Raw genomic sequence first — 23,671 nt, forward strand, 5'->3', positions numbered from 1 at the left:
TCTTGATATTTGTATGATTAAATAAGGTTTTTCCAGACAGTTACAATGTCAAATAAACAGTCAGTGTTTTATTTACAACAAAAAATGTCCATATAGACACTTGAAATACATTTGATCTGACATCAAATATACTAAGAATATTCACTGTGGTAGAATGACACATTAAAATGCTGTAACTTAACAAAATAAAAAAGTATTTGAAATATATGGTATGGTGTAATTCACAATCTGACACAGTCTCCAATGACCCCAATAAAAATCCAGCATTCATGACAAGTCAACGTTAATGTCAGCGTACAAAAATTATAACATGCATCGCAGTGGCAAAGTAATAATCAGGTATCGTTATCTTAAAGAAGGTCTCTTTTTGTGAACCACCATTACTTTGCTCATAAAATACAGCGAAGGACGTCTCACACGTTGAAACTCAAACGCTTACAGATACGGCATTTTACCTTTCGTACAATACTGGACTCAGCAAGAGCAAAAGCTCAACAAAAAGAGCGATTACAGCATCAATATATCAGGAATACATGTTTAGAAAACTAGATGTGGCCATAAAATACTCAAGGGCATTTGTTTTTTTTTAAACTAAAAAAAGGCAAAATTGTGAGTAAAAATGTTGAAATAATTCAGTCAGTTTGGAGTTTGAATAGACTTGGGTGAGACAAAGGTGACTCACTGTCAAGCATACATTGACAATTTATATTACTGCATATTTTTTCTTTAGTTCAAGTGGCAAAACAGTGCAAATCAACAGCTTTACATTCCTTCAGTATTCATGTGTTTGTATATGTCACAACAAAGCATTCCTTTGTGAGAACAACTCTCGAAATTACTCCCAGAAGGTAGTGATTTATTTTCTACATTAAAAAGATTAGAAGAAAGAAAAAAGTATTTCGTCATTCTCAGAGTTAAACTGAACAGGGGGAATGTGTGTTTGGGAGCACAGCACTGACATGAAATAATGTGCTAAAGCAATAGATATATTTTTGTTTATTCATCTCGCAAGACTGTAAAATCTTCATGGTTAAGCACAGTATCTGATTAAACTTCATATGTAGGTGCACACACGTAACATTTCACTCAGCGCGTCATTTACAGCACAGTACATTCCTTTAAATTTGAACTCGACAGCCTTTATGATCCCAAAACGGAGCTGTTTTTGATTCCCGTGATGACATGTAGGACTACACAGACGTAACAAAGTCTTACAACGACAGACTTTTTCTTTTTGAGTCCACAGACTCATCAGTTGATCTCCTATGAACCAGTTCGACCTCACATGCAGGAAAACAAATCTCAGTGTCGGCTGAATCACCACCTTGCGTGAAATGATTAAAACAATCTCTCAACATCTTGTTAAGAGGTGGAAATGCTAACCAGTTGTTTAAGTGCAAGACATTCAGGGGGGTGGTGTATTTACCGCAAGCTGAGAAAACACAGGGGAAGGGCCTAAATGCAGAAAAAAAGAACAAATGAGGCACTAGAGATCATTCGTACTGTAGCAGGCTGTGCTCACTCATAAGCATGATTGGCCTTAGCTAACTTTTCAAATTCCAACATGCTCCAAAAAGTGCATATTATCCACTGGAAGTTTCCCAAGAAGCTGAGAAAAATTGATTAAGTGAGGGATCAGTGTGTAGGCATGTCATGCTCACCAATGGTGGAATCAAAGCAGTGAAGACATTTTTCATGTTTATCAGTAACGGTCGGAGAGATGATGTCGCTCCGCAAGGGCGAGTCAGTGAGCGCAGTTCGGTAGGAGTCTGTTTTGTAGCACAGACAGACATGAGGCTATAAACCAGAGTTGTTCAGGTTTGGGATGGGGTAGAATTTTGATACTCGACTCTGGGTGGTGGGGTTAAGGCATTCAGATTCACCGCTCATCTTGAAGAAGACCTCCTGCTCCTGCAGCTTCCGTGTGAACTCCTCCTCTAAAGCCTGCAGGGGGCAGCAGATGCAAACAAGAACAAGTGAGTGAGTCAAACGCTTTGAAGATTGCTGTTTGCCATTTACACTGTGCAGGAGCTTGTTGCTGAATATAGTGCACCTGTGGAGAGTAAATGGATATTAAATATACCTTTTTCCTGGGTCTCAGCTTCTCTCTCCACTCCTTTATCTCTTGGCTGTGCTCCTCATCCAGCTCCTTCAGCTTTTGGGTTTCATGTTCAATCAGAAGGTGGCATTTCTCATTCTGAAAGAAAAACGTAGGTTAACACGGAGCTGTAATGTGCTGGATTGATAAATCACAGCTCCTGTACTTTAATCTGCATGGTGAAAATAATTCCCTTTTATTTTATTTCTTTGCTCACACAATGATCCTTCTACAGTCACAGTCCACTATTTATGATCAAGGTATTAAAGCTTGTCCTGCTGTTCCAATCAGGAACAAAAGCTCAGTGCTTAAAATGTGGTCTAAAACACATAAACTGTGTGTGTGTTGTGGCCCCACCTGTAGCTGCTGCAGCTCTCTGATGTTTGAGTCGCACTGCAGCTGCAGATCCCTCATCTGGTTCTCGTGTTTCTGGTGTTGATGGAGCCTCTCGTTCTTCTGCCTCTTTTCTTCCTGAGAAGCAAACTGGACCAAAATACAGACAGACAACTGTCAACAGCAATTCAAACCAACACTGCACCAAACGAAAGCTGGAGAGGCTGATTCTACAGAAGGACAAGGGAGCCGGTGCATTTCAACAACATACATAACATACTTTTTCCAGTATCTGCTTTTCACATACTGTATGTGTTTTGTGTGTACTTTCAAAGTGTCACAACAGCGTATTTTTACAAGCTACTTATGCTGCAGAGAATTTTTTCCTCCACCCGTCTTATCTGATCAAAACTAACTGGAAATAACATTTTGGGGATGATGGAGCCAGTGAAGTGTGTGAGATGGTGACTGGAACGTTGATCCAGAATGACTGGTACTGGCAGTACTGTGTTTTTATTGGGCAGATCCTAGGTGTGCCAGTAGCTAAAAAAAGACATTAGTGACAATGTCACAACAGTAGCAGAGTGTCTGTACCTGTTTTATCCTCTCTCTCTCCTGCTCTGGCGTGACGGATGCAGTGGCGGTGATGCGTATGCTCTTCTTGAACATGGCCATGCGGGTCTTGGCGTCGCTGCGTTGAATCTTGGGCAAACGGACCCTCTCTTGAGTCTGCTTGTTCTTCATCTCCTCTATCAACCGCTGATTGTAGCGCTGCATCTGCTCCATCTCCTATAAAATACACACACATGCACGCGGCTTTGAGTTCAGCAGCATTATCTGAATGAGGCCGCACATTTCTCTGAGGAGATTTCTCTCGGAGGACTTACTTTCTCATGCCTCTTCAGCAGCTGGTGCCTCTGCAAGAAGTACTGGTCCTTCAGCTGCTGCTTCAGCTGCTGGTGCTTCTCCTGCAGGTGGCGCTCCTCCAACTCCCACATGGCTGCTTCTCGAGCTAACACACACACACACACACACACACAGTCACGTATGTGGGAGTTAGCAAACATGTTAGGTGGGTAAAGTGATGTAAACAATAGACAGTCAACACCGTCAGAAAGTTGGACACGCTGTTACATGTCTCAAACAGCATGTGTGTATCCTCATTTATCTGCATGTCACACATATCATACACTCATTTTACTCCCTTTCAAAAGTAAAAAAAAAGAAAAAAAAGTTGGTTTAAGGTCTGTCCGTTATGAAAACAAACTCACTTGAAACTTACACAGGATGCTTGACACATGAGAGGGGATCCGTGACATCATGTTGTCGTCTTAAGCATAATTGATAACAAAAATCTGCTGTTGTGGTGCTTTCAGTTGTGTTATCAGGAAATCAGAACCAGAGGTGTCGGCATGTTTCTCACCAGCATGTGAACGCACCACAACAGCTTCAAATCAAAATATCATCAGCTTTACTATTCAAACGATAAAAAGGCTGAACAAAAAACAAGACAGTGTGATATAGCCAACGAATGACTGCATGTTTCAAGTCTCTACAATCTGATTTCATATCTCACTGAAATAAATGGAAACTTATAGCTGCCTCTAACGTAGGAAATGCACATATAGAGGGTGGCAGTGAAAAGCTGTAAGTAAGTTGACTGTAGTAAAAAGTCAGATTTATTAAGTACTTCTTTCTCCATCTCCTACCTCGCATCAGCTGCTGCTTGTGGTTGAGGCAGTCTCTCTCAATAGTGGCGATCTCTAGTTTATGCTGCTGGATGATTTTCTTTAGAGCTCCGTCCAGCTCTTGCTGCTGCTTCTGTAGGAACTCCTGCTCCTGAGGAGCCAGAGAGGAAAGGAGCGGTGAGAAACAGCAGAGGAAGCCACGGGGATTGCACAGAGGGACAGCCAAGAGCAGAGAGAGACGGCACAACAGCACAAAAGCATCTTAGGTATCAAATCTGCCTGAAATAAAAATGATAATCTAGTCAAAGTCATTCACTTCAAGTTCAGTACAACACAGAGCACTCAGATGTCACAGCATCAACTGAAATCAGTAGAGAAGACACTCATGTAGAGAAGTCATGGATGGCAACGATCCACAATGGAGGTGAAGAGAGAAAGAAAGAAAAGTTAACGGCTCAAAGATTCAGATTCATAGTTTTATGTGAGACAACATCGACACCGACGTTCACATCGTCCAGAGCCCGGCCTACATTATGCATGACTCATTACATAACGAGCCAGAGATGTCTGTTCATTTAATTTTCTTTTTAAATAGATGTAATGATCTATTCTTTAGACGTCTAATACCTAGCTGGTGGCAAATAGTAGGATACGTGCTGCTATTACTTAACTATGATTCGGCATAACTGCTTATATAATTACACAGAATTCACTTTACCAGTAAAGAAAACCTGGGTAACACACTTCTTATACTGCTGAATCCAAATTAAGCTGGTTAAAATGTGATACCATAACCAGATGATGCACAACACAAGTGACTTTTACATCCATCCTGTAAGGCAGTCGGTCTGTATACTTGGTCCTTGCCTGACAAGAGACAAACAGATCCAGACAGAAAAGGATCAACAGCTACACCACCTCTAGGAAAGAGCATTGTAACATGTTTACTCACAGACTCAGTCTAGTCTGATGCAAACGTGTGTAATACCATATAAAACACCATATAAAATACACAGACTAGATGTAGGACATTTGTGGATGGGTGGAGGAAAAATACTGAGGAAGGAGAGCAAGAGGGAGAACCACTGCACAAACAGAGTCATGACAACACTCAAAAAAGAAAAGTAACAGCGCCCATGCTTACATGTGTCGCGCTCAAAGTAAAACTGCACCATCACACAAACTATCTGGTAACTTAACTTCGCTAACATCTAAGTATGGGCCAGAGACGGAGAGAAAAGGGGCAAGGGGGCGGGTGGGGGGAAACTTACATCCTGCATCTGAGCGTTGAAGAGTGCGCATGAGGACAACTGAAAAGACTGTATCATAACCTGGGCCACTGCCTGTGGAGGAGAGCACACAGTGGACCTCTCACACACACAAACACCAGCACACACACTAATTCCTTCTACGTTATGTAAGAGATGGCCCTTTCCCACTTATCGGTGCATTATAGCTGCACAGCTCTGGATAAATGTGAGGTAGAAATAAATTAATTAGTTGTTAATACTCGTCATCTCATGCTTGAAAGCGGATGGTAATTTCAGCACTTGGGTTTCATCCAGCTTGCAAAAGAGCAGTTTTGTTTCCTTCCATGCCACTGGCTCATGGAGTGTTAATAATCTAAGAGTTACCTCTCACAGAGAAAAGAAGGTCTTTGTCCCCATGACTCATGTCTAATTCATAAAAGATGCACAGGAAAAACAAAGTTTGGAAATGGGCTTTCAGTGCAGATGTGTGCTGTGGAAACAAAAGCTGTGTCTGCAGCCGCTCCCTCCTTCATTAATTCACTACAGGAGAAACGCTCAGGGGCGCTCTGTGGTGAGCAGCAAGACGAGAGCCGACATTTATGAATCAGCATCGTAACTGTGCATCGCCGCTAACACATGTACTGTGACCTAACTGTACGTTCAATATCTCAGGAGCAAAGACGAAGAATTGCATTGTGGGATGTTTAGTAATCAGTAGCACACATGCTATGGATCATTCATTTTTTGTTCTATTGTGGGCATTTTAAAGAATGAAATCTATCACAGTATATTTAATTGTGTTAGTAAAATAATTGTTAGTTGCTGCCCTAACAACTAACACTATCACTTGCTCAATAAATCAGTTAACCATTTGGTCTATAAAATGCCCATCAAAGTTTCCTTAAAATTTTCTATGCCTTCAAAACCCAAAGATATTTACTATTTCTATCAAAGAGGAGTACTAAAAACAGCAAATCCTCACATTTAAGAAAGTCGGAACCAGAAAATTTAAATTACTTTTGCTTAAAATATGACTTTTCATCAATTCAATTATCAAAATAGCCTAGAAGACTAATCAAATAGTCTAGCAGACTAATCAAATAATCAATGAATTGTTTCACCTCTACATTTTATATCTTGATATTGATTATCTTTATGTATTACACTTTCTAGAAACTCAATAGAGAAACCATTAATGGATAAAATATCCTGACAGAAGAGAGTATTTTTTAGTTAACCTGGTAAATTAAATACATAGTAGATCAAGATGCTTCACACTGATAGCCATAAAGCAGTTCTTAATACCACCACATTATACTAAAGGGACAGCCAAACTGAAACATTTTGCCAAGTTTAAATGGTAAAATCTTTGATGGTTGACAGATTTCTTTAGTCCCACCATTTATATATATTGTCATATTGCTCATCCATACCTAAAATTTTGACTCTCAAATAAAAATGTTTGCAAGTTATGCACTAGGTAGCAAATATGGAGGGATTACAGACACAGCACTTCTTTGTGTGTATATGAACGCCTTACAAGAATGAATGAGGTTATAGGCAGAGAGGGAAGAGGAGACAGAGTAAGTTTACTCTTTCATAGAGTAAAAGACAGCAGGTGACGGTTTACCTCTGCGGTCTTAAGGAGCGATAGGTCCTCCTTTAAGCGTTTCATGAGCTCTTTTCTCATGTGTTTGGGTGACTGTCCAACTTCCTGTTCGACCTACAGTGTGTGTGCAGAAACTGGTTGATGCGGTATATTTTGAAAATCTACCAAAGCTGGCCAACAACAGTAGAAGGCATGCACGGCCCACTTTGAGAGAAGAGATACCGCATCCAGCCACCAACTGATTTAAAGTCAGCATGCGTTAATTCCTGTGACCTGCGATTGACGTCCCTGTGAACTCAGTCAGTCTTGATTAGTAGATTTTCAGAGCATGTCAGAGAAATGTAAGTTTGAAAGGGGCGAGTCAGCGTCAAGTCATGAAAGATTTGACTGGTACATGCCAGAAGATGTTAAGTCTATTAAAAAAAAGCTCCCTCTGTATTACTTTGCATTAAGTTAAGTCCCACAGCCGTCAAGATGATTATGTTGCCTCTGGAAATTAAAAAAAGAGTAACTGAGTTGGAATCATCCAGCGACCACCGAGTGCAGAATCACGCCTGTACCCAAGACATCTTTTGTAACATGTTTTAAGGTGGCTAAACTAAACCAGGTTCAGTAGGTCTGTGTGATGCAATCTGTGTGTGGGTACATCATGTCTTAAAAGAGAGGCATGGGAAATAATAACCTCCACTCCACTGTAAGCATAGGTGGGCCAAAGGGTTGCTGTCTCAGTCTGTTTACATGACTGTGTTCTTACAGGAGATTTAATAGTGTGCTTTGATAACCTGTCTGTGTTTGACCCGAAGTGACTCAACAAAACTTTTAAGCAGGAACCCAAAATACCAGGGAGCAGTCAGCCATACTTGGATGAGATATTTGATGTCAGGTGCAGGAAAAGAGCACTGCTACCATTGAGTAAGCGATGTTGTATCATCAAGGCGCACACCACTTGTTTTACAGACTGCTTTTATTATCAGTAGCCACTAACCCACTGTGTTTCCTGCTCTATTTATTCAACTACTTTGTTATCTACTTGTTTATACAGTAACACTGAGTGTGTAACTGACTGATGGCAACTGAATTAAATGGCAGCCAAGGCACAAGGTTTTAAATAAATTACATTCCTTGAACTCCTTCCGTTATAGATGATTCCATATCAGTTACTCTGATGCAAGTCTTTTATTATTTCCCCAAATGAGCCCAACACCACTTGGACAAATCTTCGAAAGTTGGCCATCCCATGACCAAAGTCACCTCACACACTCATACATGCGACATGGTTAGTTAAATACACAATAACAGTACATTTTGAACAAATAATGCAACATTGCAAGTAACAAAAAGTATGCATTTTATCAGTGACTATCGCAATAGCTCATATTTCTGTAGCTAAACCATAAGAAAGAAACTGACAGCTGAAGCAACCACTTTAAGCCAACCCGCAATATGATAATATTTTTAAGTACAATAAAAATATACTCTATTAGTGGCCCAGAAAGAAAATTGCGAGCAGCACAACCACCACCAAGGATGCCAATCTGCACTACTGTCATAAAAATGATGCAAAAAGAGAAACACAAAAACTGCAAGCACACCCAAAACATCCAACAAAGCATTTAAGGCTGCCAAGCAGACAAAGAGGCAGAAAGACTAACAATGACCTAGCAGCACAACATCATAATAAGGTTTTATGCTTAGCCTGAGACTGAACTTAAAAATAACAAACAGACTCAGTAGCACAGTATTGCTAAAGAAGAAACCAGAAGCCTTTGGGGCTGATGAATAATGGATACAACATGAAGCTAGCAGCATCTAGGAGAAAGATAGCACAGTCTGTCCGTTGCTATCATTTGAAAACACATACAGTACGAGGCACATCGGCGAAGCACACCACTCCCATAGGATTAATATGACACAGCCAAGAATGCCACGGGCTAAGATGTTAAACACACGCACCATTAAACAGCTTGCATCTGACATGACATGCAAATGTTTACGACCCTGCGCTAATAAGGCAAATAAAAGGCACACCCATGCAGCCATACCTCTTTCTTCCGGTTCTTCAGCATGTTTTGGAACTTGGAGAGCTCCTTGTCTTGATCCGCTTTGATGCGTTTGGCTTCATCACGGAGCCGGCTGGTGTGATCCTGTTCCAGTCGCTCAATGGTCTGCTTCTGCTTCTTCTCAAGATTCTCCACTTCTTGGTCATACTGACGCTTCTTAGCCTGCACGGACAGAATCAACAGACACTGGTGTCAGCCTGACAAAATTACTAGATGTGTTGTTATGTGATCCAATATCATAGATTAACACTCAAAAGTTAGTTTCAGGCCTTTACTGCATAAGAGGGAGCGGGGGATTGACTGCAAAAGACATTTATATAGATTTATATGACAGACTCAAATTAAAGTTTCTAATATTGTGAGCATCACTGATTACAGAGAATTTGCACTCCATGGTAGAAATGCTTATTGAGGAAATGATAAGTGAAAGAGACAGAGTTGGTGCCTGGCTACATGCTTCATGTAATTCCCTCCATCAGTTCTAGATCAACTTTGAGATTATGCAGCTCGTCTCCTAGGAGTTAGCCAAATAAAATAAAAAAAAAACACTGCGGTACGAACAAATTGACTCACAGCAGTTTCCTGTTCAAAGCGCCGGTAGATCTGCTCTCTCTGCTGCTGCAGCTTGTTGCTCAGCTGCTGCTGGGCCCTTTGCTCCTCTTTCTGCAGGAGGCGCAGCTCTCTCAACTCCTGCCGCCTGAGGAAACCACAGTAACAGTGCAGTCAGGGTGCCCCCATATTTACTCACCTCAAATTCAACTGTCACTGATGATGAAGGATGATGAAGGATGGTTTCATTGTCTATTTTATATACTCAATGTAAGGTTTATTATAATATTAGTCTACATTAATATGTAAAGGGATATTTCCAGGTCTTCTTATTTCTGTGATGTGAAGTGATCCATGTTATCTCTGTGAATCACTGACATAAAGTCATGAACCCAATAGTCAGACAGCACTTGTGTAAACATTCAGAGCAGCATGTCTCATGTCTTTAAAAGGCTACATGGAAGATGAGAGTAACACAATGCAGCACTCATCACGGGAGATAACCCATCTGGCATTTGTAAAAAGCTGTGAGAGTTGTGAAGTGAGCAAGAACTATTTAAGGCAGGCATGTTAAATAGGCCGTGTCACATATTTAGACCAACAGTATGGTAGCAGACTGGATACAGACATACCTCAGGAACCTCATCTCTTCGCTCTTGGTGTCGTTATCTGTAACTATCTTTGATGTTGTCACGCTGACCTCCACACCATCCACCATGAACTTACGTGTCTTCTTCAGAGTCTTCTTCTGACGTTTTGACTCCTACATATGAAACAGGGGTGTTTTGAGCACTAAAATGATCAAAATAGTGTTGATAATAAAACAACTGACGCTGTAAGTGAGGCAAACATTGTATTACCTGCATAGACACAGAGCCCCCTTCTTTGCTCTTGGAGAGGAAGCTGGAGATGGACAGATTAAGGTCAAGGCTGTTGCTATCAGCAGCAGAGCTGCTTCCAGAGTCAGAGTCCTTCTCCACATCTGGCTTGATCACAGCAGGGCTTCCATGCTCGAGCTTGCTTTCGGAATCCGTTTCACTCTCCGGGACAGAGACAGCATCTTGGAAAGTGCTCTCATCTGCAGGAGCGGCCTTCTCCTCATCTTCCTTCGCAGTGACATCTTTACATGGGACCACTTGTTCTGAATCCTCAGAGGTGTCTTTGGCTTCTTCACTGACTCCATTTGTGGATTCAGCTGGAGCCCAATCCTCCAGTCCAACCTCCTCTCTGGGGTGACTGTCTTGTTCAGGCTGCTCTGGCTGCTCGGGGGCCTCATTCTCAGGCTTGTCATCTGCCCGACTTTCTATGGCTTCCTTCTCAAACAAAACCTCAGCGGAGGACTCCTCCACACTCGAATTTGTGTCTGCGTCTCCATTTATGTTTGTATCAATTACATTTGATTCTATATTCTCTGTGTTAATATTTACATCTGTGCCATTAGCTGTGTCTTCTATTCTGTCCTCTGTTGCTTTATGTTGAAGTATCTCCTCATCTGCTTCTTTGCTTTCTTCTCCTCCCTCAGCCACCTGTCCTGATAGGGATTCGGGTTCTTCTGGTATATCTTCAGGTTGCCCTTGTGATTCTCTGGCTTCTTCTGTCTCTGCTTCTTTTTCTTCCTCTTCTTTCACCTTCTCGGGTTCTCTTTCTTCTTCTATTACTTGGGTAGGTTCGTACTCTTGTGTCTCCTTCAGTTCTTCCTGTGTTTCTTGACCATCTGTGACAAATTCTATCGGTTCTTCTAGCTGTGATACTACAGGCTGAGCAGGAATCTTTTCAGCTTGGCCATCATCTAGTTTAGGCTCTGTATGTTCTTGTGAGATAATGTCCTTGGTAGGCTCTATTAGCCCAGAGGCCAGGTCTTCATTACTGGCATCAGACACCTCATTGAGTTTCTCCTCCTCAGTCTTGTCTACTTCACTTGTTCCAAGTCCTTCGTCAGAGAGCTTATCACTGGTTCGGTCCTCAGCGGGCTCAGCCTCCGTTTTTTCTGTAACAGATTCCAGCATGGAGGGAGTTGGTGGGACTCTGTCATCCTCTGAGCTGGCCACGCTGGCATCAGATGCCGCTCGCTTGTGCCCAGGAACCGCCTGAGCCAACAGTTGAAATGTGAAAATCACAATATGTCATCAATGAGCAATAGAAACGGTCACAGCTGATCAAGGATATCAACAACTGTTAGAGTTCACACATCATTTCAAAAAATCTCTGGTCGAGTACTACTTTGCTTGTTATTTAGATACACAGATAGAATTACATACCACAGGCGTATCGGGCTCTTCCTCCTCCTCCTCCTCCTTGCTATCCTCGATCTCCTCTGTGACCTCAGCTTTGGCCTCGGCTATGATCTCTCTGAGAGGCTTGCTATCAGTTACACTGGTGACAAAAGGATGCTACATAGACGGACAGGGACGCAAGACAACAACGTTAAATACTAACCTTCATCCTTCACAAACTATCAGGCTGAATCAGATATAATAACAAACAGCAAAACAGGGAAGGACACCCTTTAAGATATGACACATTCAGTTTTGTGTATGCATTTTACATATTTTATTGTAGGCTGCATAGATGGTTGCGTATTGCGAGATAACAGTAGGGAGTGAATGCAGTTGGGCAGCTCACCTGTAGAAGCTGCTGTGTGTCCCACCTACTGTCCACATTCTTATCCAGTGCTTTCCGCAGAAAGTCGCTGAATTCTGGTGACCTTTCAACAATAAATTAAAAAGAATCAGCTTGCTGGCCATAGAACAGAGCGTGCATCCTGCTTTGTGGAATAAAATTAATACTATTCTTCCGTATGTGGCCATTCAGTTAAGCATTAACAATTCAGCAAGCTTTCACACATTAAACAGTCAACATGTCCTTATCTCCAATGCGGAAACATTTCATTGCCACTTCTCTAGTTATCACCAGCGGGCCATCTCACCAGCGAGAGGGATGCATGAGCGTGGGCGGCTCGGACTTGGCTATTTTCAGCAGCACTCTCATGGGATTCATCTCGTGGTTGGGTGGCTCGATCTGCGCCAGCTCTATCAGGGTTACCCCGAGGGACCAGATGTCAGCCTTATAGTCGTATGGACGGTCCTTGGATGTTTCGCACATTACCACCTCTGGGGCCATCCTGCAAAAGTAGAAGTCAGTGGGTTTGTAATAAGAATTAAGCAAATATTGGACTACAAGCAAATTATGTACATTCAGGCACGTAGTTTCATATCTGTCTAATCCCTTAAGGTCAACCAAGTCAGAAAAATAGTATGTGTGTGCATTGCGGTCTGGAATTTTAATAGATAAGAAACCTATTCAGTATTTAAAGCTGAGGTCATCAAACACTCAAGTGCATCTAAATTGCTGAATGAGGCCTTTTCCGTTCAGTCACATTCCATGACATCTTTTGCACCAGCACATAGAAAAATCCTCCCCTCTAGTTATGGGACACGCTAAGACAATTATCAGACAATAAAGGGTGAATGCCCTCTTGTATGCAGGTCGCATGACTCACCAATATGGAGTGCCAATGAAAGAATCTCTTCTCTGTAATGTCTTGGTATTTTTAGCAGACACCCCAAAGTCAGCTGAAATAAGAAATAAATTATGATTCCTTTCATCAATGACTCAAACTGAATTGTAGAATGACATTGGAATAACATATATCACATTTCTACAAGAAATAGACAAAAGGTTAAAGGCGGACTTTTGCTCCTGAGTAAAAGTTGAAGAAACCAGATGGTTGATTGTGGTTTTAAACTATTCTTTATGGTTAGAAAAAACTCTGGATGCCAAACAATGGATCACTTAACAAATCAGAGGTAGAACATTCAAAACAATTATAATTTTAAAATCTTAAACAAATATCTTAAAGAGGTGGTATTATGCTCATTTTCAGGTTCAAAATCTTATTTAGGGGTTGTACCAGAACAGGTTTACGTAGTTTCATTTTCAAAAAACACCATATTTGTTTTCATTCTACATATTGCTGCAGCTCCTCTTTTCACCCTGTGTTGAAGGCTTTGTTTTTTTAGTGATCCATCTGGTCTATACATGATTTTTTGTTGGGCGTTGCACATGCGCAGCTCCTAGTTAAGGACTACTAGCCAATCAAAAGCAGAGAAAGGGTGGGTCAGTGAGACGCAAACACAGCTTTATTTCAGCTGTACATGCTGCCGACCAGGGGTGCGTTTCCCCAAATTATTTTTCCTAACTACAGTAGCAGCTTCCATAGACAGTATATTACTGGACGAAGCCACCCCGCTGATTTGAATAGAGAGCAGTAAAGCCTCCTGTTGGCACCAGCATCTACTGCGCATGATCGCGCAGCATAACCGTGGTTTAATGATGTAGAACAACTGCAGAAACACCGTAATTCTGGTAGCTGCATAACTGCGCCAACAAAAAGTCTCATGGCTCAGAGTGTTTGTCTGACTTGGATCGTCACGATTTAATCAGCGCACCTACGAGGCACCAACGCAGCTTTTTTTTTTTTTAGATATAGCATAGTTCGAACTACAGCTCCGGACCTGCGGTTAGAAGCTTAGTTCAGGGTGACTACATCACAGATAGCAGAAAATGCAATGTTAGGAGGTGGATGTAATGTGTTTTAAGCAGGGAATGTTAGATAATCCTGCTGTACAAACATATTTAAGGAAAGATTTTTTAAATGTAGTTGATACTTTTAGAAGATACTTTTAAATGTGTTTGTCGGGTCATGGGTGGGGTTGCATTATTTCAGTACTAAGAAGCCTATCTGTAGACTATTTACCCATCTGTTCACAGTAATTTAATTAGTCACCCAGTACAAAGGTTAAAGGACCTCTGAGGAAGATGGGTTTTCTCTAGTCTTCATTACAAGCATAGATATAAAAAGAGACAGCATACAATCCATGAAAGTACTGTAATGAATAAATCCTTGAGAGTTTTCGTTGCCTTTATAACACAGATAAATAGAGAACTCACGGAAGTCGAACCCGTGTCTGTCTCAAAAGAGAACATACACAAGTTCAGACACTTTTCGCACTGAGCTATTCTCAAGACCTAGATGATATCGGTTGTGTCCAAGGGATTCATAATAGTGTTAAAGTGAGAAGATACTTGCAGATTAAACATATTTTACTAAATATCTTGTAATCGTTAATAGTTCTTAATTTTTTCTTCTAAGTTATAGACTATATGTAGGCTAAATAAAATGATTAGGTTATATATTATTTATATTGTTGATTTCATTAATACTGTTGTTGATATTCTTTTTATTTTCGGTACGACTATGATATGAAAAGCCTAAATAATAAGTTAGCATAATAATGTCACTTAATATCGATCACAACTTACATATTTAGGCAGAATATGACATTTTGTGAGTTTCGTGCTGTGAAAGTCGAACACACCTGGAAACATGTTAGTTCGAACTACGTTGGTTCAAACTAAGTTATTAGTTCTATAACAAATGTATCTTTCATCCATAAAGTTTTAACTGAGCTCTGTCTCTACTTCACAGTAGCAACTTTATGTCCATTGACTGCCTGGAGGGTAGCTAGTGTTTGGAAGGGAGAGGAGGTGTGTGCTGCAGCTCTGTGTTTTTCCACCAGTGTTTTTGAGGGCGTGTCGGAGTAGCCGCTTGGCGAGCGTTATATGAGGCGCATTTAGCTTTCTTCCCTGTGTCATCACAAGGATGAAAAGAAAGCGGCTGGACTACAAACGAGCTGTTTTCAAGCAGTTCAGAGCAGAGTTTTCTGTGGGAGATGGAAACTCCCTCTCGGCTGGACTTTGGGCTTTTTCACTTTACGAACCTATTACACAAAAAAGGTATATAACCCAATAAAGGAGAGAGAAAAAGCCAAAAAGCATAATACCACCTCTATAGATTAATCATGTGCTGATTAGTTTGTGATTCAAATTAAACATTTATTGAACATTTGTTATATTGTTAGTGAGGAAAATTATGCTGTGATAATTACCATTATTGTTTTATTGCCACACCAGTGCCACAGTTACAGCTAACTTACTAATCTGCTTCAAGCTTTCAAATATGATGAACCCCATAAGTGGGCAGAAAAGCCTCAATCTCCCTTTTATAATGCTCCTACAACACTCCCGGCAGTTCTGTCACCTGTGCAACTATTTCAGCTTGCTCTTTTTTTCTCACATCACTCAGAGGGTATACACATTCGAGGGAAAAGGAGCTCTATCATCAAGTCCCTGGTGACTGCTTGATAATTATTGTTTGCCAGGCTCCGTCATGACCCTCTGCCTACAGAACATGAATCATCAGGGAGCCAGCAGCTATGGATGCTACAGCAGCAACATAAATACTTTTTCTTCTGGAATATTATGTAACCAATTAAATGTATCAACAACTCCTGTACATAAGTGGTGTATTAAAAATATAGTTCTCTCCTTGGGGGCTACTGAAAACATGTTTTTGTTTTTTTTTACTTGATGCCACATGAATGACTCATTCCAGTTTTATCATATGTAAACACTGTGCTCTGCACTTGTCACCACTATCCCCAAATAAATAGCTCAGCTGGTTGCCACAGCACTGATGGCAAAGGGATCCACAAATGACTTTACTAATGAGCATTTTAAGCCTATTAGTGTTGGCCCTGCAGGAGTGGCCACCCAGGACACACATCTGAGAGAGAAATCAACAATGAATCAGCTACTGATCTGTGTAGTACTCTAAAAGCTAGTATGTGTACTTAGCTATTCTTTCCTTGCTGAATAGTCCTTCACATTTAGTAAAATACTATAATGGCAAATGGAGCAGCAAACCATTTTTTACCCAGTTTCACATCTCCATCCAAGGAGAGTAGGATGTTCCCGGCTTTCAAGTCTCTGTGGATGACCTTGTTCTCATGGAGGTATGACAAGGCCTCCAAGGTCTGCTTGCACACCACACGGATCTGGGGCTCTGTCAGGGGCCTCTCCAGCTCTGTGGATGAACATGCACACAGATAATTCATAAGTGATCATATGTTCTTATTGTGGTTTTGGTGATGCAATTTTACACAGACAGACTGGGTCATTTGGATTATAATTATCAACTGTGATGGCCTGATTACATTTAATCACATGACAAAACTCCACCCTGACACCAGGCTGCATGTGTGACTGGACAAATCTGGTTGAAGAAATGTGTTCAAGGTGAGTCAGGCTACAGAGCACAAAGCATCAACATCCAAGAGTGAAGTGATTTAATTGGTGTCCTCTTTGCCGTGGTAATTCACACGTAAGGAAAAGTGTTGAGGTGTTTTGTCAAGATTCAACACAGAGAGAAACTGCAGCCGTTAGAAGTGGACGAACCACTACTTGAAATCTGAGCTACAATAATTACACAGTTGGAATGGCCTCTCCAACTGGGGAGAAGGAAAAAAATCCTACAGAGGAGGCTTAGGATGGAATACAAAATAAAAAAAAAGAGTTGGCGATTGAGGATGGAGCAAAGAAAAAGCTCCAGAACCTCAGAGTGTTTTTCTCTTTCCTTCAATGAATGAGGGACTTACCCAACATGATGGCATCCACTGCACCACCCGCACAGAACTCAATCAGAATCTGCAATGGTAAAACAAAACAAGGAGGAACAATAAGTAATGTGTACTTTAATACAAAGAAGGCCTTAATTAACTCCTCATAGAGCAGGAACTCTTGTTATGCAAGGCAGGTGAACAACGTTGACTTTATAGGAAACACATAAGAAACCCTAGTCTATGTTGCTGATTATGCTGTGGAGACATTCCAAGAAGCCAATCAATCAGACAAGGAACAGCCACACTGAGAATCCTCTATAGATACATCTTTTCAGGTTAATGTTAACGTTTTAGTCCCTGTTGGATGGAAACTTCAGCCGAGGTTCTAGCTGAAAGTTGCAGACAGACTGGGAACCTCTCCTTCTACAAACTAAACTCTTATTCTTTAGAGTGTAAATGTTTTGTGCGCTGTGACAACACATGACTCACATCCAGGATATTTCATCACACATTCTGATGAAAAATGATTTCCTCATTTTGGGCAAGCATTACAATATATTTAGGGGATAAAGCCAACACTCAACACATGTATGCAGCACAGACAATTTCATCCCTGGAGTACAAGCAGTTTACTTCCTGGCACAAACAAATATTTATAGATATATCTAAACCATACTATTAATATTATGCAAGATGTGAAAGGAAAACGTACCACCGTAATAAGCCAGAGAGTAAATAACCATTACAACTTGAATTTACAGTCAATTGTCAATCTCAGCATGAACATCTTAAGAATGCAACTTTTCAGCTTTACAGTAAAAGTTTAGACTTGTAGAGGTGCTTAAACCAAACGACCTGCTGACTAATAATTAGGGAATAATGGATCCACCATTTCACAGAGCACATTTTAGTTATCTCTGTGAAGCCGCTGTGCATTAGATGAAGACAGCACCATATCCTTGTACTTCTATTGAGATGTAAAACTGACCAGCTCATGACCTCAGTTGTAATCGCTGGTGTAATGTACCCGACCACCACTTCATCTATATTGCCTTGCCAGTTAGCAGCTCATGGTATCAGATGATAGACAAAAATCAATCAAAGCTACAACCGAGCACCGCCCTCCAGCAGGGACTCAAACAAAGAGGTGAAACCAAGCGGTTGTTCCTGTTCTGCATAACAATGTATTGTGCTGTGGAAATCTGGCTTGAAATCTACATTCTTATCATTCTGACAGGTGTAACACGTGGGCTCAAATTGAAATTTGCAGATCCTCATCTCAGGTTAAATTGAATAACATGCATGTAAATTAAGCCTCCTTGTTGAATCTTCTGAAGGAGAAAACAAAAAGGAACATATTATATATTAACTCAACACCCAACACATCCAAAGCAGAGGCAGTTACACATTCATCATGCTGATTTAAGACAGGGGCCGGAACGACAACCTGTATGCAGCTCTGAATTATTCACAGGCACTTTCTCCAGTCACCAAAAGCCCTCCATTATCATCCAATAGATGTGTCCAGTCCACAAGGGACGGTCACATGACACCACCTGCCAGGACATAATTGCTCTGGGGCCTCTTACTGCACACAGAATGAGATCTACTCACCATGTATTAAACTGCACTGTGGCTCAACTCTCTGCTCACAGTAAAATAGCTTGATGAGGATGCAGGCGCAGAACTCTTTTGTCACTATAAAGAAACCATACTGCTTATATATGCTTTAGATATGTGGGAAGGTAAGAATAAGGTCAAAATGGGGAGTATTTTAGCTGGAAGTCACAGGTCCAATTGTAAACAGGAAGTTGCTTAGCCTACATTGCAGGAACCTACTTCTTCCCTTAACATAATCCATAGCTTCAAATGAGATGATGTACAATCTATAATGTTAATTTTTTTCTAGATTATGAGTTGAGACTTCCGGGAGGTCAGGCCTTGTACCAACTATGTCACATGATCGGTTTTAAACTCTTCAAATGTAGGCGACAGGACAAAAATGCACTGTTATTATCCTTTAATCGAAATATATAAGAATTCTGTGAGAAACAGCATAACGAATAGTGGCTTGTGATGAAACTGTGTGTCTCCATGCGTGACTGGTTCACTGCCTTGGTGTCGGCTTGGCTTCAAATCAACAGCAACAAACAAAAAAGAAAAGAAAAACCGTTCTCAGCCAGGCACTTGCTTACTTACCCAAAGTTTGCCTTCAAAATAGAAGGCATCCAGCAGTTTAACGATGTGGTGGTGGTTGCAGGAGGCCAGGATGTCAATCTCTACCATGTAATCCTCCAGTTCATCCTCTGTCTTTGTGTCAATAACCTTTGCAGCAGCGAGGGTCCCATTCTGCTTGTTCTGGGCCTGAAAGCAACATTGATGACAAAAATAGTTAATCGTTTATATCCCCACAATACGAAACATATAAATTAGGAAAGAAAAAGGTAAGAGAACACAGAGAAGGCTTGTATTAATTGAGTGTGCTGTATAATATAAATTATATTCCTGGCTAGACTACAGAACAATCAGCTTGTCTAACTTTGCTAAGGCCGTGCTGTAGTGCAGCTTACATGGAAGAACATCCATCAACATTAACAATTTAATTTAAGACTAAAGTAATTTTAGCAATAAACACTTCAACACTTCATGGCTTGTGTAGCTCAAAGCAATCTCTATAAATACATTTCATAGAGACTTTATGATAACATGTGAAAAAACATCTGAAGTCAAAATATTTACAATATGCCCCATCATCTTCTGACCTAATCTAAAAAAACTGATCAAACTTGCTCACTTCCTCTTCTTTCTCTTGTGTTCTTTCTTTCCTTTCACTTTGACACACCTACTTTAAGCTCAGATGTGTTACAGTGGCAGCAATTTACAGATTATACCAAGTAAATGTACGATTTAATAGGTTTCTGTTTGGAGAAATGGCTTTTTCACTAAAATCTTCATTCCCAATTAGGCAGCACTGAAGAGACTAGTACAAAAAATGACCACGCATGCACTCCGTCGAACAACTAGCTGGGAAGTTATTTTAAGGCCAGCTTTAGACTTAATGTTTATGGATACAGACACAATCTCAGGGAGTTAAGGAAAAAGAAAAGGGAGGGAGTGTTAGGAACAACTGCTGCAGAGTGTGTCACACCCTATATTTACACAGTTCTGACCTGACACACTCACTGTGTCTTTCCCTTTGTACTGCACGACATCTGTCCAGCACATGTCATCACTAATATGCATGCAGATTCAACCATTAGGTTCATGATGCCACGGGTAGTGATAATTTGCCTGTCAATGAGTTATTTAAGTGGATTCTGTGTCCTTTAAACTCTATATACCAGTCTGTTTTAAGGGATTAAAGGAGAGTTTGTGGGTGTCATAATAACAAATCAAACAAGTCTGAACATTGTTAAAATGATCTTTTAAGACTAGCAAATACTGTCACCTGTCTGGATGTGAACACAGATTAATCATTACAGCTGTATTGTATGGGTACATTACTTGGCAGAAGGACTGCATTTTTGTCTCTCATATTGTAAGACATGTATGCCAATCTAACTGAACTGACTGGCTGTGCGAACAGAATTATGTAAGCTGTTATGTCCAAAAAACATGACACGCCTCTTCAGTGATTAAAAAAAGAAAAAAAAAGGTACAATTCACCCCATGTGGATGCAAGTTCAGGGCTCTTCTCTCTTTCACTCTCTTAAACAGCTAATTCACACTTTGCTGGCAATCTTTGTCACTCCGCCCAAAAGAGGAAGCCATCAACAGCCTGTGAAATAACTGATGAAATGCGTAATCTGTGTTGATGGTAATGTGATCTGATGAAGGCAACTGCTCCCCACCCCTCCATGAGAGGGAACCGAACAGGGAGACAGTATATTGTGGGGTGTATATTTGTCTGCAACTTTAGTCCGGGCAGGCATGAAAGTCCTCTGGCTTTCATCACAGTTAGTTAATCAGCTAATAAGGAAACCGGAAAATTAAGATTTCTGAGCCATTAGCTGCATTATTTGATAACAACAGTTCCAGGAAGGGACAACATAAGTCAGAGAGAAAACAAGAGAAAGCTGTTCAGTGTGGGTTACTGCAAAAGAGTCCTGAACTGACATGGAGCTTCATGTAAAAGTAATTTCTACAAACTACTAGACTAACTACATTTCTCATCTTATAATCAGCTGTGTTTGATATGTTTTATACCCATGAACTGCGTCTTGAAAGTTGTTTAAAAGAGCTGACCTTTCCAAAGGGTGTTCTCAGCCCAGTACAAATTCCCACAAAGATAACCTGGAGAGGTACGTCAGTTAGCAGTGATAACAGGTGGTGGACACAAAACCATGACTACCTTGCTATACAATGCAATCCACCACCGCAAACTACAGCCTTTCAGAAACTGCAGAACGAAACAACCCCTCTCTGGCACTCTGACTCTCTCAACAAAAGCTAAAAGTTCAACGAGCATTTGCATTATCCTGTACTGGTGTTGCAAGTATTGTGTACAGTAAATTTACATACACACCTGCACGCCTGTCACAGTGTATAGCAACAGTAAACTACTTGCCCATGCCTTTGTAAACAAAGTCCCTTTCCACAAATGGCCAATTCTACAAGGTTGTGATTGACACATTTGACTTTTAAGGGCGCCTGCTCTCTGTCTTTTTGCCCCCCCTACCTTCATCACTTTGACTTGAGCCCAAGTGCAACATGGCAAAAATCATTATTATAACCTGACAATGTAACAGGGCCTTTCTTAAACCTCCAAAATGGGAAATGCCACTGACACACTTAACAGGTGAGTTTAAGCTGTCACAGCCTTAGGCCACGTTTCTTTAACGTTACATAGGCAACAGGAATCTATTTAGTAGTAGAGTATGAGATGTATGAGTGATCTGACATAGCATGATAAAAATTTAAATTAATAGGGGTCTAGTGGCCTAGAGAATGTGGCCTTAACGAGAACTGTGCCATCCCTGCTGTCAATTAAACGTTATATGACCTGAATGAAACACAATGGAGTAACGTTAACGCTATCTTAAGAAATAGGTTAGAAAACCCCAAGGCGGATGTAACGTTACCGTTAATACATTACCTTGAACACTTTCCCAAACGCTCCATCTCCCAGCTCCCCAATGATCTCCCAAAATTCCTCTGGGTTAACGTCTCTATGCACATGTTCATACTGCTTCTTCTTCTTATCAGGCCCAAACTTGAATATCTTCCGAAAATTGAAGAAAGACATCTTTTCGGACGTCAACTACAGCGTCGTGGGTTCGGTTGTTTCCGCCAACAAAATATAGAGGTTCCTCCCGACGCGCAGCTCAAATGGCTGGCGAAATAACAGCATGCGGGCGTTAAATGAAGACAGAGAAGCTGCTATTGTAGCCATTCAGATATGATAATGTCAATTATAACTTCCCTCGACGGCAGTTATTCATAATCACATAATAGCTAGCAGTGGTCGACGCTGGTCGGGGAGGTGAGGGATAACGTACTACAGAGAAGAGTTCGCTGTGTTACGTACAGGCTGGCGTTTCCGTTTTAAAATTAAATTAAATAAAACAGTAAATATCGACCATGTCACAACACTCGACACGACATTCTCATTATTTAACGTTAGCGAGTAAAAAAACGAAGAGAGTCAAAGTACCCCATGCTTCGGTTGGCTGACCATAACTGAAGTTAGCGGACTAGCGTCAAGCGAGCTAACCTTACTTGTTTGGGTTTCCGTTATGAACGTTCAAATTAAAACCGTTACCAACGAACCACCGCACAATGCATCTTTTAATCACTGAAAAGATAAAATAAATAATAAATTCCACTGTAACAATGAGGCAAATAGTGTTATATTAGCTGTCTTTTGTACTATTTTGTGTGTGTTAATGGAGAAATCTCGCTAGCTTTCATGTACTTAACTTACATTACATCTGTTTTGCTGAATGAACCTTTTCCCACGAAATCATGTGGTCCAAATGCGATTGTGTTTTGCTAGGCTATGTCGTTTTTGTGTTGCCGGAACAACGCAAGCGAGACTCTTTTACTTCGAAGACTAACGTTAAATGTCAATATTTCCGCTGTCAGGTGGTCTATCACTTGTTAGCTTGACGCAGTTGGTTAGCTGTATCTATTTCCTGAATCTGCTCAGCAGGACGTGCTTAGCGGCTGAGCCCCTCGGCTCTAGCACGCATGCTAACGTTACTTATGTTCCTGTCGTCATGAAGATGAAAAAATAGTAGAAGTTGCTTTACATTTTAGCCCAATTCATGCCCACATTGTGTTAGAAGGAGTCAGATAATGGAGGCTAATTTATCAGTTCAGCTAATTAACAGTAATTAAGCAGTAATAGGCTGGTTAAGCAGATAAGGGATAAGTTAATACCGGTAACGTTACCTTATAATTAAGTATAGTTGGTCTTTTATTTTCATAATTCACACCATAAAGTATTGTAAAATACAATAGGACCACAGATTTCTTTGTCTTGGTGTCTTTAATCTAACGTTAACTGTTACTCAGTAACTACACAGTAGTAAATAACGTGAACGAAGTATTTAGATCCTTTACGTAAAAGTAGCAATACTATGCATTGTCAAATAAAACAACCCACTACAATTCTACAGTTCT

General features: G+C 40.7%; 1 protein-coding gene across 5 annotated transcripts; it reads right to left on the bottom strand.

Moving 5' to 3' along the window:
- Window positions 1-48: 48 nt before the first annotated feature.
- On the bottom strand, window positions 49-23,096 carry slka (STE20-like kinase a). Of its 5 annotated transcripts, XM_038737952.1 has the most exons (20): window positions 22,143-22,292; window positions 19,247-19,411; window positions 17,084-17,132; window positions 16,363-16,512; window positions 13,087-13,159; window positions 12,514-12,708; window positions 12,210-12,291; window positions 11,846-11,977; window positions 10,448-11,674; window positions 10,220-10,350; window positions 9,612-9,735; window positions 9,021-9,200; window positions 7,000-7,092; window positions 5,391-5,462; window positions 4,141-4,270; window positions 3,319-3,443; window positions 3,026-3,220; window positions 2,456-2,581; window positions 2,084-2,197; window positions 49-1,944 (listed from the first exon to the last, which is right to left on the bottom strand). In XM_038737952.1, exons 1-20 carry the CDS (start codon window positions 22,290-22,292, stop codon window positions 1,798-1,800), a joined length of 3,660 nt encoding a protein of 1,219 aa, XP_038593880.1. In that variant the 3' UTR covers window positions 49-1,797. The 5 variants fall into 5 exon arrangements, with proteins under 5 accessions (XP_038593880.1, XP_038593882.1, XP_038593883.1 ...); XM_038737954.1 differs by lacking the exon at window positions 7,000-7,092 and having other exon boundaries at window positions 22,143-23,087; XM_038737953.1 differs by lacking the exon at window positions 5,391-5,462 and having other exon boundaries at window positions 1,798-1,944.
- Between the last annotated feature and the right edge of the window lie 575 nt (window positions 23,097-23,671).

Source organism: Micropterus salmoides, unplaced genomic scaffold (genome assembly GCF_014851395.1).
Source record: "Micropterus salmoides isolate LMB-PRFRI ecotype aquatic unplaced genomic scaffold, ASM1485139v1 Ms_hic_scaffold_22, whole genome shotgun sequence".
Lineage (NCBI taxonomy): Eukaryota > Metazoa > Chordata > Actinopteri > Centrarchiformes > Centrarchidae > Micropterus > Micropterus salmoides.